Raw genomic sequence first — 12,376 nt, 5'->3', positions numbered from 1 at the left:
GATGATCTTTAAAGTCCCTTCCAACCCAAACCATTCTATGATTCTATGATTTTGATGCTGGAAATCAAATGCTGGCAACGAAAGAGGCTTTTGTTTGTCTGAGGAGGCCAGAGGGAGAAAAGAGGGGCCACTGCCTTTGAGGGAGGCAGCACGGGGGGGCTGACCGGCAGCTTTTGGGAAAAGGAAAGCAAAAGTGAAACCAGCACAACTCACACCGGGTTGGCACAGGTGCTCTGTGCAAACATTTACTGTTGTGCAAGAGGGAGAGCAAAGCTGTTGGTGCAAGGTCCCTTGGGGAAGGATGTTCCGGCCCTGTGTGTCCCCCAGATGCATCGCCGCCTCCATCACTGCAGTGCTCGGGACACCTGGGAGAGAAGACGGGCTGTGGTGATGCTTGCCTGGAGTGGGCATCGGGGTCCCCTGAGGTGCTTGCACCCACCGTGGCAGTGGCAAGCTGGTCCAGTCCCTCCCTCAGGACCCCAACCGTGCCAGGGACGCCACAGCCCTCAACAACCCTCCTGGGGATCCCAGCCCTGCTTGAGTCTCAGACTTCCTTAGGGACCCTGTAGTTCTCCTGGAGACACCGGTCATGTTTGGGGACTCCAGCCCTCCTCCCAGAGACACCACAGCCTTCCTGGGGACCCCAAAGCCCTCCCAGAGATGCCAAAGCTCCTGCAGATACCAGTCTTCTTTGGGGAATACACAGCCGGCCCTCCCAGGGACCCTGCCCTTCCCAGACCCCACACGCCTCCTCCCAGGGGAACCCAGCCCTCACTGGGGACCCCAGCCACACTGGTGACCCAGCCCTTCCCAGACCCCACAGTCCTCCCGGGGACCCTGCACGGAAGGGATGACACTGACGATACTCACGGCCCAACAGCTGCAGCTGTCATCTTCATTTTGGATTTCCACCTGCAAGAGAAAGCTGTCCATGTGCAGGGGGCTTGGCTGTCCCCTCCGCTGTCTCCCCTGCTGTCCCCACCACCCACGGGTCAGCCCCAGGGGGAATCGGGTCTGGATGCAAAGGCAGGGCTGGCTGTGGGTGCAGGACCTGTCCCACCACACCCGTGGTGACACCCAGCTCCGTGCTCACCAGTTTCATGTAGAATTCCGCCATGTCCAGGAGGTAGAGGGCAAAGTGGATGCAGTTGTTTCTGAGCAAGCTATAGTTGGCTTCGCTGCACATCGCCTTCCTGACTTTACAATGGAAGTCATTGAGGTTGATCCCGCCTTTTTTCCGTAGAATCCGGCATTTCCCCCTCTCCTTTTTCATGGCATCAAAGCCTTCCTTGCTGATCAGACCACTTTTCCTGAAGAAGGCCGTTCTCCAGGAAAGGCTTCTGCCTGGAAAACGAGAGCCGCCCATCGCCCTGGCCCAACCACCGCACTACATTCCTCATTTTGGCCACCACCGCCACATCCCAAGCGGGAGCAGGGGGTCGGGCGCTTACTCTGGAAATGTATGACCTCTCCGTCCCCACAGTACACGGCTGCATGCTGGAAGATGTTACTGTTGATGCCAGGTGTGCTTAGACAGGGGACGAGCACGATGTCCCCAGGCTGCACATTGCTCTCTGACACCTCCTCAAAGAACTCCTTGTCCCCAGACAGCACAAACTTGATGATCTCATACACCCTCTGCCAACCACGCCAGGGAGGGAAGGTGAGGAGGCGGCACAACCAGCCCCATCACACACCCAAAATGCCCCCCTGAACCCCCCATGCTGCTGGTGAAGCTCTCGCCAATCTCATACTTGCGTCGCTGCTTGACATCTGCAAGGAGAGAGGAACAGAAACGGGGCGTCAGCGCCATGCTCGTGCCGTGCTGCCCATGCAGAGAGGGCAGTGTCCCACCCTGCCATCACACCCTGCCCGTGATGGCTCCTGCCAGGCACAAGGGCTTGGCTCAGGCAAAAGTCACTCGTCCTTCCCAACTTCTCTGAGCTGGAGGCGTCCTGGGACAAGCCCCCTTCATCCTCCCCCTCCCTGTCACCTTGCAACGGCGACGCAAACAGCTGCCTGCAACGGGGTACAAAGATGGGATCATCCTTACCGTGCTGCTGCTGCTGCTCAGCATTGTCTTCTCTGGGACGGAGCAGGTGGCTGAACCGGGCTGCTCATGCCTCTACCAAGGGCTGTGCGAAATGCAGAGAGGATGGGTGGGTCAGCAGGCTCCACATCCAAACCTGACATCACATCCTTCCTCATGTGGAAGGCAGAGAAAGTCTGACAAAACCTAGAAACAGCACAAAATCCTGGAAATTGCCACTTCATAAAGCTGGGGTTAATTAGCTGAAATGTTAAGATTGGGAACAAACAGAGATGACCCTGGAAACAGTCCTGAGTAAAGAGGACCTGAAGGACATTCCCAAAATTGCATGTCATCCAAGGACCTCCCACCACTTGCCTTCTTGGTTTTGCTCCCTTCCCCTTGGAAGCCACGGGGACGTTTTCTGCTTGCTGGGGAATCAAACTTCCCCTCTGGTGGGAGCGAAGCCTCCCAGAAACTCTCACATGAGTGTGGGAACTGTGAGAGTCCCTGAAAGAAAGCCCAGCGAGAGACCTGAAGCAGCTCTAAATAATCCTCATGGAGGAATATTTTCACAGGATCACGGGAGAGTTGAGGTTGGAGGCACTTCTGGAGGTCATCTGGTCCAACCTCAACCTAGAGCTCCTTGCCCAGGACCATGTCCGGACGACTTTTGAATACCACCAGGGATGGAGGCTCCAGAACATCCCTGGGTGACCTGTGCCAGGGGTTGGTCACCCTCATAGTGAAAAAACACTTTTCTGAAGTTCAGAGGGAACCCCCTGTGTTTCCATCCATGCCCATTGCCTCTGGTCCTGGCACCTGACCCCATGTCATGACCATCTCCTGGGGCTCACCTTCCAGGTGGATGATCTCCACGTCACCATACTAGATGCCGGCCTGGGCACCACACCAGCCAGAGCCCCCTGAGGTCAGTGGGAAGAGGTCCCCAGGCTGGGGCTCGGCCACCCCATCGGGGACCATGTCAAAGTGCTGACCCAGCAGCTCCTCACAGGGAAAGAACGCTGCTGTGCTCGCCGCCCCGGCCACTGTCTGGGGACCCGTCCATGTTTCAGGGCCACCGGCAGCATCGCTGACCCACTGGCTCATCCCCCATCCCCGGTGGCTTGGGCACAGCTTGGGTCTCCATGGTTGGGGAAACCCTCCGAGAAGGGGCCGTCTCCTTTAGGTGCTGAGTGGGGTGCTGGCACTTACCTGCCTGGAGCTGCTCACCTGGAGGGACAAAGACCCGGCGTCAGCACCGGCGGCCTCAGGGAGGTGGGACCAAGGGCACCAGTGTCATGGCTCAGCCCCTGCCCGGACTGCTGCCATCCCCCTGCCCGAGCCCCTGGCCGGGGTCCCTGTGCCAGCACCCCCAAACCTGTCGCACCCAGGAGCCCAGCCAGCGCCGGGGCTGCAGGAATGGCCTGTCCTGGGCTTGTGGGGTCTGCCCCAGGGTGCTCACCTGTGGGGAGAGGGGATAGAGCGAGCCTGGGACCTTGATGGCACCCATCCCCTGCTGGCACCCACCCCTGCTGGCATCCCCTCCATGCTAGCACCCCGCATGCTCACACCCATGGTGGCTGGGGTGGGTGCTACAGACCACAGCCTGTCTTCTCTCCCTGGTGTCCCCAGCGCTGCAGTGATGGAGGCAGTGAGGCACCCAGGGGACACGCAGGGCTGGAACATCCTTTCCCGGTGCACCGACCTTGCACCGATGGTTTTGCTCTCCCTGTTACATAACAGTCAATGTTTGCACGGAGACCCTGCGCCGTCCCGGTGTGATTTGTGCTACTTTCACTTTTGATTTCCCTTTCCCAGAAGCTCCTTGCCCAGAAGCTGCCGGTCAGACCTCCCATTCCTGCCTCCCTCAAAGGCAGTGGCCCCTCTTTTCTCCCTGCAGCAGCCCGGTTCTGTCCCCGGCTCCGTCCCAGAGAAGACAATGCTGAGCAGCAGCAGCAGCACGGTAAGGATGATCCCATCTTCACACCCCGTTGCAGGCAGCTGTTTGCGTCGCCATTGCAGGGTGACAGGGAGGGGGAGGATGAAGGGGGCTTGTCCCAGGACGCCTCCAGCTCAGAGAAGTTGGGAAGGACGAGTGACTTTTGCCTGAGCCAAGCCCTTGTGCCTGGCAGGAGCCATCACGGGCAGGGTGTGATGGCAGGGTGGGACACTGCCCTCTCTGCATGGGCAGCACGGCACGAGCATGGCGCTGACGCCCCGTTTCTGTTCCTCTCTCCTTGCAGATGTCGAGCAGCGACGTAAGTAGGAGATTGGTGAGAGATTCACCAGCAGCATGGGGGGTTCGGGGGGGCATTTTGGGTGTGTGATGGGGCTGGTTGTGCCGCCTCCTCACCTTCCCTCCCTGGCGTGGTTGGCAGAGGGTGTATGAGATCATCAAGTTTGTGCTGTCTGGGGACAAGGAGTTCTTTGAGGAGGTGTCAGAGAGCAATGTGCAGCCTGGGGACATCGTGCTCGTCCCCTGTCTCAACAAGACTGGCATCATCAGGAAACTCTTCCAGCATGCAGCCGTGTACTGTGGGGACGGAGAGGTCATACATTTCCAGAGTAAGCGCCTGACCCCCTGCTCCCGCTTGGGATGTGGCGGTGGCCAAAATGCGGACAGCGCTGTGGTGGCTGGGCCAGAGCAATGGGTGCCTTCTGTTTTCCAGACACAACCTCGACCTCTTCTGGGAAAAGTGGTCGGATCAGCAAGGAAGGCTTCGAAGCCATGATACAGGAGAGGGGGAAATGCCAGATTCTACGGAAAAAAGGTGGGATCAGCCTCAGTGACTTCAATTCTAAAATCAAGGAGTTGATGAACAGCAAAGCCAACTATAATGTGTGCATAAACAACTGCATCCACTTTGCCCTCTACCTCCTGGACATGGTGAAATTCTACAAGGAACGGGTGAGCCTGGAGCTGGGTGTCACAGGTGTGGTGGGACAGGTTCTGCACCCACAGCCAGCCCTGCCTTTGCATCCAGACCCGATTCCCCCTGGGGCTGGCCCATGGGTGGTGGGGACAGCAGGGGAGACAGCGGAGGGGACAGCCAAGCCCCCTGCACATGGACAGCTTTCTCTTGCAGGTGGAAATCCAAAATGAAGATGACAGCGGCAGCAGTGGGGCCGTGAGTATCCTCAGTGTCATCCCTTCCGTGCAGGGTCCCCGGGAGGACTGTGGGGTCTGGGAAGGGCAGGGTCCCTGGGAGGTCCGTGTATTCCCCAAAGAAGACTGGTGTCTCCAGGAACTTTGGGGTCTCTGGGAGGGCTTCGGGGTCCCCAGGAAGGCTGTGGGTTCTCCAGGAGGGCTGGAGTCTCCAGACATGACCAGCGTCTCCAGGAGAGCTGCAGGATCCCTAAGGAGGTCTGAGATCCAAGCAGGGCTGGGATCCCCAGGAGGGCTGTGGGATCCCTGGGATGGAGGGGTCCCCAGGAGTGATAGGGTGCCCAGAAGGGGCTGGTGTCTCTAGAAGGGCTATGGTCCCCAAAAGGGACTGGGGACCTCAGGAGAGCTGGGGTATCTGGGAGGGTGCAGGATCCCTGGATTACTGGCGCTGGCACAGGGACCCTGGCCAGGGGCTCGGGCAGGGGGATGGCAGCAGTCCGGGCAGGGGCTGAGCCATGACACTGGTGCCCTTGGTCCCACCTCCCTGAGGCCACCAGTGCTGACGCCGGGTCTTTGTCCCTCCAGGTGAGCAGCTCCAGGCAGGTAAGTGCCAGCACCCCACCCGTCTCAGCCCTGGCACAGCAGGGCCAAACCCGGCACGCCCTACCTTTTCCTCAGCACCCATGGGTGCTCAGCACCTAGAGGAGATGGCCCCTTCTCGGAGGGTTTCCCCAACCATGGAGACCCAAGCTGTGCCCAAGCCACCGGGGATGGGGGATGAGCCAGTGGGTCAGCGATGCTGCCGCTGTCCCCAGGGCACTGGTGGCCCTGAAACATGGACGGGTCCCCAGACAGTGGCCGGGGCGATGAGCACAGCAGCGTTCTTCCTCTGCAAGGAGATGCTGGGCCAGCACTTCGATGAGGTCCCCGATGGGGTGGCCGAGCCCCAGCCTGGGGACCTCTTCCTCTTCCCGCTGGCCTCGGGGTGCCCTGACTGGTGGGAAGGCCATGCCAGCGTCTACTGTGGTGATGGGGAGATCATCCACCTGGAAGGTGAGCCCCAGGAGGTGGTCACGGTGTGGGGACATTCCCCTGGAAGGGAAATGGGGTACAGCATCATCTCCGTCCTGCAGGCAGCTCGGGGACGTCCCCATCAGGGATCGTGGCCAAGCACGGCAAGAGCCACCTCCTGCGGACGCGGGGTCCAGCAAAGGTGCTGCGGAAGAAAGGAAGTCTGGATGCGGCCGCCCTGCAGCAGCGGATCCGGGCAGCCATGGACCAGGTGGTGGAGTACGACGCTGTCACATGCAACTGTGTCCACTTCGCCCTCGCCCTGCTGGGACTGGGTCAGCTCACCACCACCATGGTGGGTGCCACCATCCCAGGGGACCCCAACACTCGGTCTGGCCAGGCATCACCACAGCCTGTCTTCTCTCCCAGGTGTCCCCAGCGCTGCAGTGATGGAGGCGGCGATGCGCCCGCTGGACACACAGGGCCGGAACATCCTTCCCCAGGGGACCTTGCACCAACAGCTTTGCTCTCCCTCTTGCACAACAGTAAATGTTTGCACAGAGCACCTGTGCCAACCCGGTGTGAGTTGTGCTGGTTTCACTTTTGCTTTCCTTTTCCCAAAAGCTGCCGGTCAGCCCCCCCGTGCTGCCTCCCTCAAAGGCAGTGGCCCCTCTTTTCTCCCTCTGGCCTCCTCAGACAAACAAAAGCCTCTTTCGTTGCCAGCATTTGATTTCCAGCATCAAAATCATAGATTCATAGAATGGTTTGGGTTGGAAGGGACTTTAAAGATCATCTAGTTCTAACCCCCCCTATAAATAACTCCCTCGGTCGCTGGGGTGAAAACTGGCCAAACGGCTGGACTAGGTCCGGCTGGAGGCCAGTCACCACTGATGTACCCCCACGGGTCAATACTGGGTCCAGTCCTGGTCAACATCTTCGTTACTGGTCCAGTTGACGGGGCAGAGCGTAGCCTCAGCGAGTTTGCTGAGGTACCAAGTTGGGAGGGGTGGCTGATGCTCCAGAGGGTCGTGCTGGCAGCCAGAGGGACCTGGACAAGCTGGAGAAATGGGCCAACAGGAACCTCATGAAGTCCCCAACAAGGGGAAGGTGCAAAGTCCTGCCCCTGGGGAGGAGCAAACCCAGGCACCAGGACACGCTGGGGGCGGTGGGGTGACCAGCTGGAAAGCAGCTTGGCAGAAAAGGCCCTGGGGGTTCTGGGGGACACCAGGTTGACCATGAACCATCAATGTGCTCTTGGGGCACAGTGAAGGCCAACAGCATCCAGAGCTGCATTAGGAGGAACATTGCCAGAAGGTCGAGGGTGGTGATTTTTTTCCCTCTGCTCAGCACTGGCGAGGCCACCCCTGGAGGGTTGGGTCCTGTGCTGGGCTCTCCAGTCCAAGAGAGACATGGACATACTGGAGAGAGACCAACGAAGGCCACCAAGGGTCTGGAGCATCTCATGTATGAAGAGAAGCTGAGAAAACTGGGGCTATTCATGTCCTCTGCACATGGACAGCTTTCTCTTTCAGGTGGAAATCCAAAATGAAGATGACAGCGGCAGCAGTGGGGGCATGAGTATCCCCAGTGTCATCCCTTCCCAGCAGGGTCCCTGGGAGGAGTGTGGCGTCCCGAGGAGGGCTGGGTCACCAGTGGGGCTGGGGTCCCCTACCATGGCTCGGTTCCCCTGGGAGGACTGTGGGGTCTGGGAAGGGCAGGGTCCCTGGGAGGGCTGGCCGGGGATTCCCCAAAGACTGGTGTCTCCAGAAGGTTTGGGGTCTCTGGGAGGGCTTCAGGGTACCCAGGAAGGCTGTGGTGTTTCCAGGAGGGCTGGAGTCCCCAAACACCACCGGGGTCTCCAGGAGAGCTGCAGGGTCCCTAAGGAGGTCTGAGAGCCAAGCAGGGCTGGGATCCCCAGGAGGGCTGTGGGCTCCCCATCAGGGCTGTGTCCCCAGGTGGGATGGGGTTCCCAGAGGACTGCGGTCCCTGGGAGAGCTGTGGGGTCCCGAGCAGGGCCGCATCCTCAGGAGGGTTGGGGTGCCCAGAGGGGGCTGGTGTCTCTAGAAGGGCTATGTTCCCAAAAGAGACTGGGAACCTCAGGAGGGCTGGGGTCTGTGGGAGGGTGCAGGATTCCCGGGAGGCTTGGGGGTCCCCAAGGGCAGCGCTGGCGGGGGACCCATCCACATGGGGCGGTAATCCACATGGCAGGGCAGGGGGTCAGGGCACCATGTCCCCCTTTTGGGGCCACCTGCAGCCCACCCACACCACCGTTGCAGGGGAGCAGCCACGTTGTGTGAGGGGTGGGGTCTGCCGCATCCCCCTGAGGATGATCCCTCCGCCAACCCACAGAGGAGCCTCAGCATCGCCCCGCGCACCCCAACGCATCATCACAGGGAAGGGGTGTGTGGGGGTGGGTGTGTGTCCTTGCTTTCTGCTTGCTGGTTCTCAATTGCCATGCAGTAATTAAAAACTTTAAAAAATTTGTCCACCTGAAATGTTTCCCCCGCTGCCTCACTCCTGTGTGAGGGGATAAGAGAGCTGCCCGACTGGCAGCAGCCGGTTGGGGCTTGTTAGCTGTGAGAAATCGCAATAACTGAAATAGCTGCCAATATCAACAGTGACCGGTGAAGTAAATTTATAAAAATACTATCTATAATAATAATAAATAATATAATTTAATACAATACATAATATATCATATCCATATATAATACATCGTATATACTACATAATATACTACATACCATACATACATAAATATACATATATGTATACATGCTTGAATATATGTATATAATATAAATATATGTATACACATACATACGTGTAATATACTACATACAGTACACTAATATATATAATATGATCTGTAATATAATATAATCTGTAATATGATAGACTATAGACTATAGGCTATGGACCATAAGCTATAGAATATGAAATATAGAATATAGTATAGAATGTAATTAATATAGTCTGCAATGTAATATAACATTGTATATATTTTTTATCTACTATAAAATGTATACTGTAGAATGTATTATGTATGAAATTAGAATGGAATAGATATGATATATATGTAATATATATAAAGCCAGAAGGGATGTGGCAACCCAGACAGAGCTGCCACAAAACCATGGAGCCACCCAGCCCTCGGGCTGCAGGGAGTGCCAGAGCCTGTCACGGATAGCGCAGGGCAGCAGTGAGAATGGCTGCGTCAGGTGCAACCAGGTGGACGCTCTGCTCAGCCTGGTGGCAGAGCTACGCGAAGAAGTTGTGTTGGGTTTGCGTGGCAGGGTTTTGGTAGCGGGGGGGCTACAGGAGTGGCTTCTGTGAGAAGCTGCTAGAAGCTCCCCCTGTGTCTGACAGAGCCAATGCCCGCAGGCTCCAAGACGGACCCGCCGCTGGCCAAGGCCAAGCCAATCAGCGCCTCTGTGATAACATATTTAAGAAGAAGAAAAACACTTAGAGAGAGAGCTTTTGCAGCCGGAGAGAGGAGTGAGAAGATGTAAGAAACTCTGCAGACACCAAGGTCAGTGCAGATGGAGGGGGAGGAGGAGCTCCAGGCACCAGAGCAGAGATCCCCCTGCAGCCCGTGGTGAAGACCATGGTGAGGCAGGCTGTCCCCTGCAGCCCATGGAGGAAGGATGAGGGGGTGCAGAGAGTCCACCTGCAGCCCGTGGAGGACCCCACGCCGGAGCAGGTGGAGGCACCTGAAGGAGGCTGTGGCCCATGGGAAGCCCATGCTGGAGCAAGCTCCTGGCAGGACCTGTGGACCCATGGAGAGAGGAGCCCACGCCAGGGCAGGTTTGCTGGCAGGACTTGTGACCCTGTGGGGGATCCACGCTGGAGCAGTTTGCTCCTGAAGGTGTGCACCCCGTGGGAGAGACTCACGTTGGAGAAGTTTGTAAAGGACTGTCTCCTGTGAGAGGGACTCCATGTTGGAGCAGGGGAACGATGAGAGGAGTCCTCCCCCTGAGGATGAAGAAGCGGCAGAAACACCATGTGCTGAACTGACCGTAACCCCCATTCCCCATCCCCCTGTGCCACTGAGGGGGGGGAAGGTTGAAGCCGGGAGTGAGGTTGAGCCCGGGAAGATGGGAGGGGTGGGGGGAAGTGTTTTAAGAGTTGATTTTATTTCTCATTCCTCTACTCTGTTTTGCCTAGTAATAAATTAGATGAATTCCCTCTCTAAGTTCAGTCTGTTTTGCTCCTGATGATAATTAGTGAGTGATCTCTCCCTGTCCTTATCTCGACCCAAGACCAAGGGGAGCCTGTACCCTCTCCCTGCCCAGCAGGAGGCGGTCGCTTAAAAGGAAGGAGGGAGCGGAGGCAGGTCCACGCTGCGTGTGGCAGGCGAACCTTCTCCTCTTCGCCCGCCTCGCCTTCCCAAGTGCCTCTGTACAAGAGCTACGAGGCTCTGGCTGTGGAAGGCCCCTCAAAGGAGGACATGGACGACAGTCGAGCTACACCAGAGGTAGCACCTAGACCCAAAAGGCCCGCACCCCCTGCTGTGACCATCCCCATGAAGAAGACCCCATGGGTTATAGTTGTAGGGACTCCCTTCGGAGGGGCACAGAGGGCCCGACACGCAGGGCAGGCCCTCCTCTCAGAGACGTCTGCTGCCTCCACGGGGCCCATGTCAAGGACATGACGAGGAAACTCCCCGGCCTGGTACGGCCCTCTGACTACTGCCCACTGCTGCTCCTCCATGTGGGTGGGGATGAAGTCGCAACATATAATGCAAAAGCGGTCAAAAGGGACTTCAGGCTCTTGGGACGGTCACTGAGGGGATCTGGAGCACAGGTAATAGTTTCCTCCCTCCTTCCAGTTGCGGGCGGTGATGTTGGGAGCAAGAAGCGGACGCAGTCCATAAATGCATGGCTTCGTGGCTTCCCCAGCCCTTCCAAGGACCCTGCTCTTCCCAGACGCCACAGTCATAGAATCATAGAATCATTAAACTTGGAAAAGACTTCTAAGATCATCAAGTCCTACCATCAACCCAACACCACCATGCCTAGTAAACCATGTCCCGAAGTGCCATGTCCACACCTTTTTTGAACACCTCCAGGGATGGTGACTCCACCACCTCTCTGGGCAGCCTGTTCCAATGCCTGACCACTCTTTTGGTGAAGACATTTTTCCTAATCTCCAATCTAAACCTCCCCTAGCACAACTTGAGGCCATTTCCTTTTGTCCTATCACCAGTTACTTGGGAGAAGAGACCGACCCCCACCTCACTGCAACCTCCTTTCAGGTAGTTGCAGAGAGCAATCAGGTCTCCCCTCAGACTCCCCTTCTCCAGGCTCTTCTCCAGGAACCCCAGTTCCTTTGGGTGCTCCGCATCAGACTTGTGCTCCAGACCCTTCACCACTTCATTGCTCTTCTCTGGACATGCCGCAGCACCTCGATGTCCTTCTTGTACTGAGGGGCCTAAAACTGAACGCAGCACTCGAGGTGCGGCCTCGAGGGAGACAATCACTGCCCTGGTCCTGCTGGCCACGCTATTCCTGATACAAGCCAGGATGCTGTTGGCCTGCTTGGCCACCTGGGCACACTGCTGGCTCATGTTCAGTCGGCTGTCAACCAGCATCCCGCAGCCTTTTCCACCGGGCAGCTTTCCAGTCACTCTTCCCCAAGCCTGTGGCAATGTCTGGGGTTGTTGTGACCCAAGTGCAGGACCCGGCACTTGGCCTGTTAAACCTCATACAATTGACCTTGGCCCATCGAGGGCAGTGTCATGCAGTGACCTCCCACCAGCCTCCAAGAGACCTTCCTCCAGCCCCAGCCTGATCAGGCACCCGCCTTCTTGGTTTTGCTCCCTTCCCCTTAGAAGCCACGGGGACGTTTTCTGCTTGCTGGGGAATCAAACTTCCCCTCTGGTGGGAGCGAAGCCTCCCAGAAACTCTCACATGAGTGTGGGAACTGTGAGAGTCCCTGAAAGAAAGCCCAGCAAGAGACCTTGCCAGCACCTACCCTTGCTCACACCCACCCCTAAAAAAACCACAACATCCCCCCAGGACCTTGTCACCCCTGCGCTCACAGAGTTGGTACCAGGCAGGTCTCAGCCATGGGGGTCTGTGGGCACGGGGGCCATGGCAGAGGGGGGGAACTGCCTGGGTGTGGGTGCCCTCCCCATCGGGTCCCCCGTTACCTGGGCGAGGAGGTTCATCTGCAAGGTGAAAGCATGATGTCCAGAGAGCTGGAGACACGGGTCCATGCCCAGC

The 12,376-nt window shown here is 57.6% G+C and overlaps 2 protein-coding genes across 7 annotated transcripts in view; one reads left to right on the top strand and one right to left on the bottom strand.

Annotated features, from left to right (window-relative positions):
- The window catches only part of LOC129210755 (uncharacterized), a 23,127-nt gene extending 16,398 nt beyond the window's left edge, over window positions 1-6,729 (top strand). Inside the window, exons 10-14 of one of the 3 annotated variants that reach the window (XM_054836931.1) lie at window positions 5,119-5,160; window positions 5,724-5,741; window positions 6,035-6,191; window positions 6,272-6,504; window positions 6,579-6,729. In XM_054836931.1, the coding sequence (XP_054692906.1) occupies window positions 5,119-5,160; window positions 5,724-5,741; window positions 6,035-6,191; window positions 6,272-6,504; window positions 6,579-6,599 (471 nt within the window). In that variant the 3' untranslated portion in view covers window positions 6,600-6,729. Of the gene's footprint in view, window positions 1-5,118; window positions 5,161-5,723; window positions 5,742-5,953; window positions 6,192-6,271; window positions 6,505-6,578 lie in introns of all 3 variants that reach the window. The other 2 variants (XM_054836930.1, XM_054836929.1) reach the window with 2 other exon arrangements.
- LOC129210756 (uncharacterized) overlaps window positions 1-12,376 on the bottom strand; it is a 24,972-nt gene extending 12,596 nt beyond the window's left edge. For 2 of the 4 annotated variants that reach the window (XM_054836933.1, XM_054836935.1), the window contains exons 1-3: window positions 1,094-1,322; window positions 871-912; window positions 214-365 (exon numbers count right to left, since the gene is read on the bottom strand). Coding sequence is in view for 1 of the 4 variants with exons in the window: in XM_054836935.1 (XP_054692910.1) it covers window positions 214-345 (132 nt within the window). In the remaining 3 variants the exon portion in view is untranslated. Of the gene's footprint in view, window positions 1-213; window positions 366-870; window positions 913-1,093; window positions 1,323-12,303 lie in introns of those variants that run through there. The other 2 variants (XR_008578624.1, XM_054836934.1) reach the window with 2 other exon arrangements.

This window comes from Grus americana, chromosome 10 (assembly GCF_028858705.1).
Source record: "Grus americana isolate bGruAme1 chromosome 10, bGruAme1.mat, whole genome shotgun sequence".
Taxonomy (NCBI): Eukaryota; Metazoa; Chordata; class Aves; order Gruiformes; family Gruidae; genus Grus; species Grus americana.
Note: the sequence above shows the minus strand (reverse complement) of the source record. Positions and strands in the feature narration are given on the sequence as shown.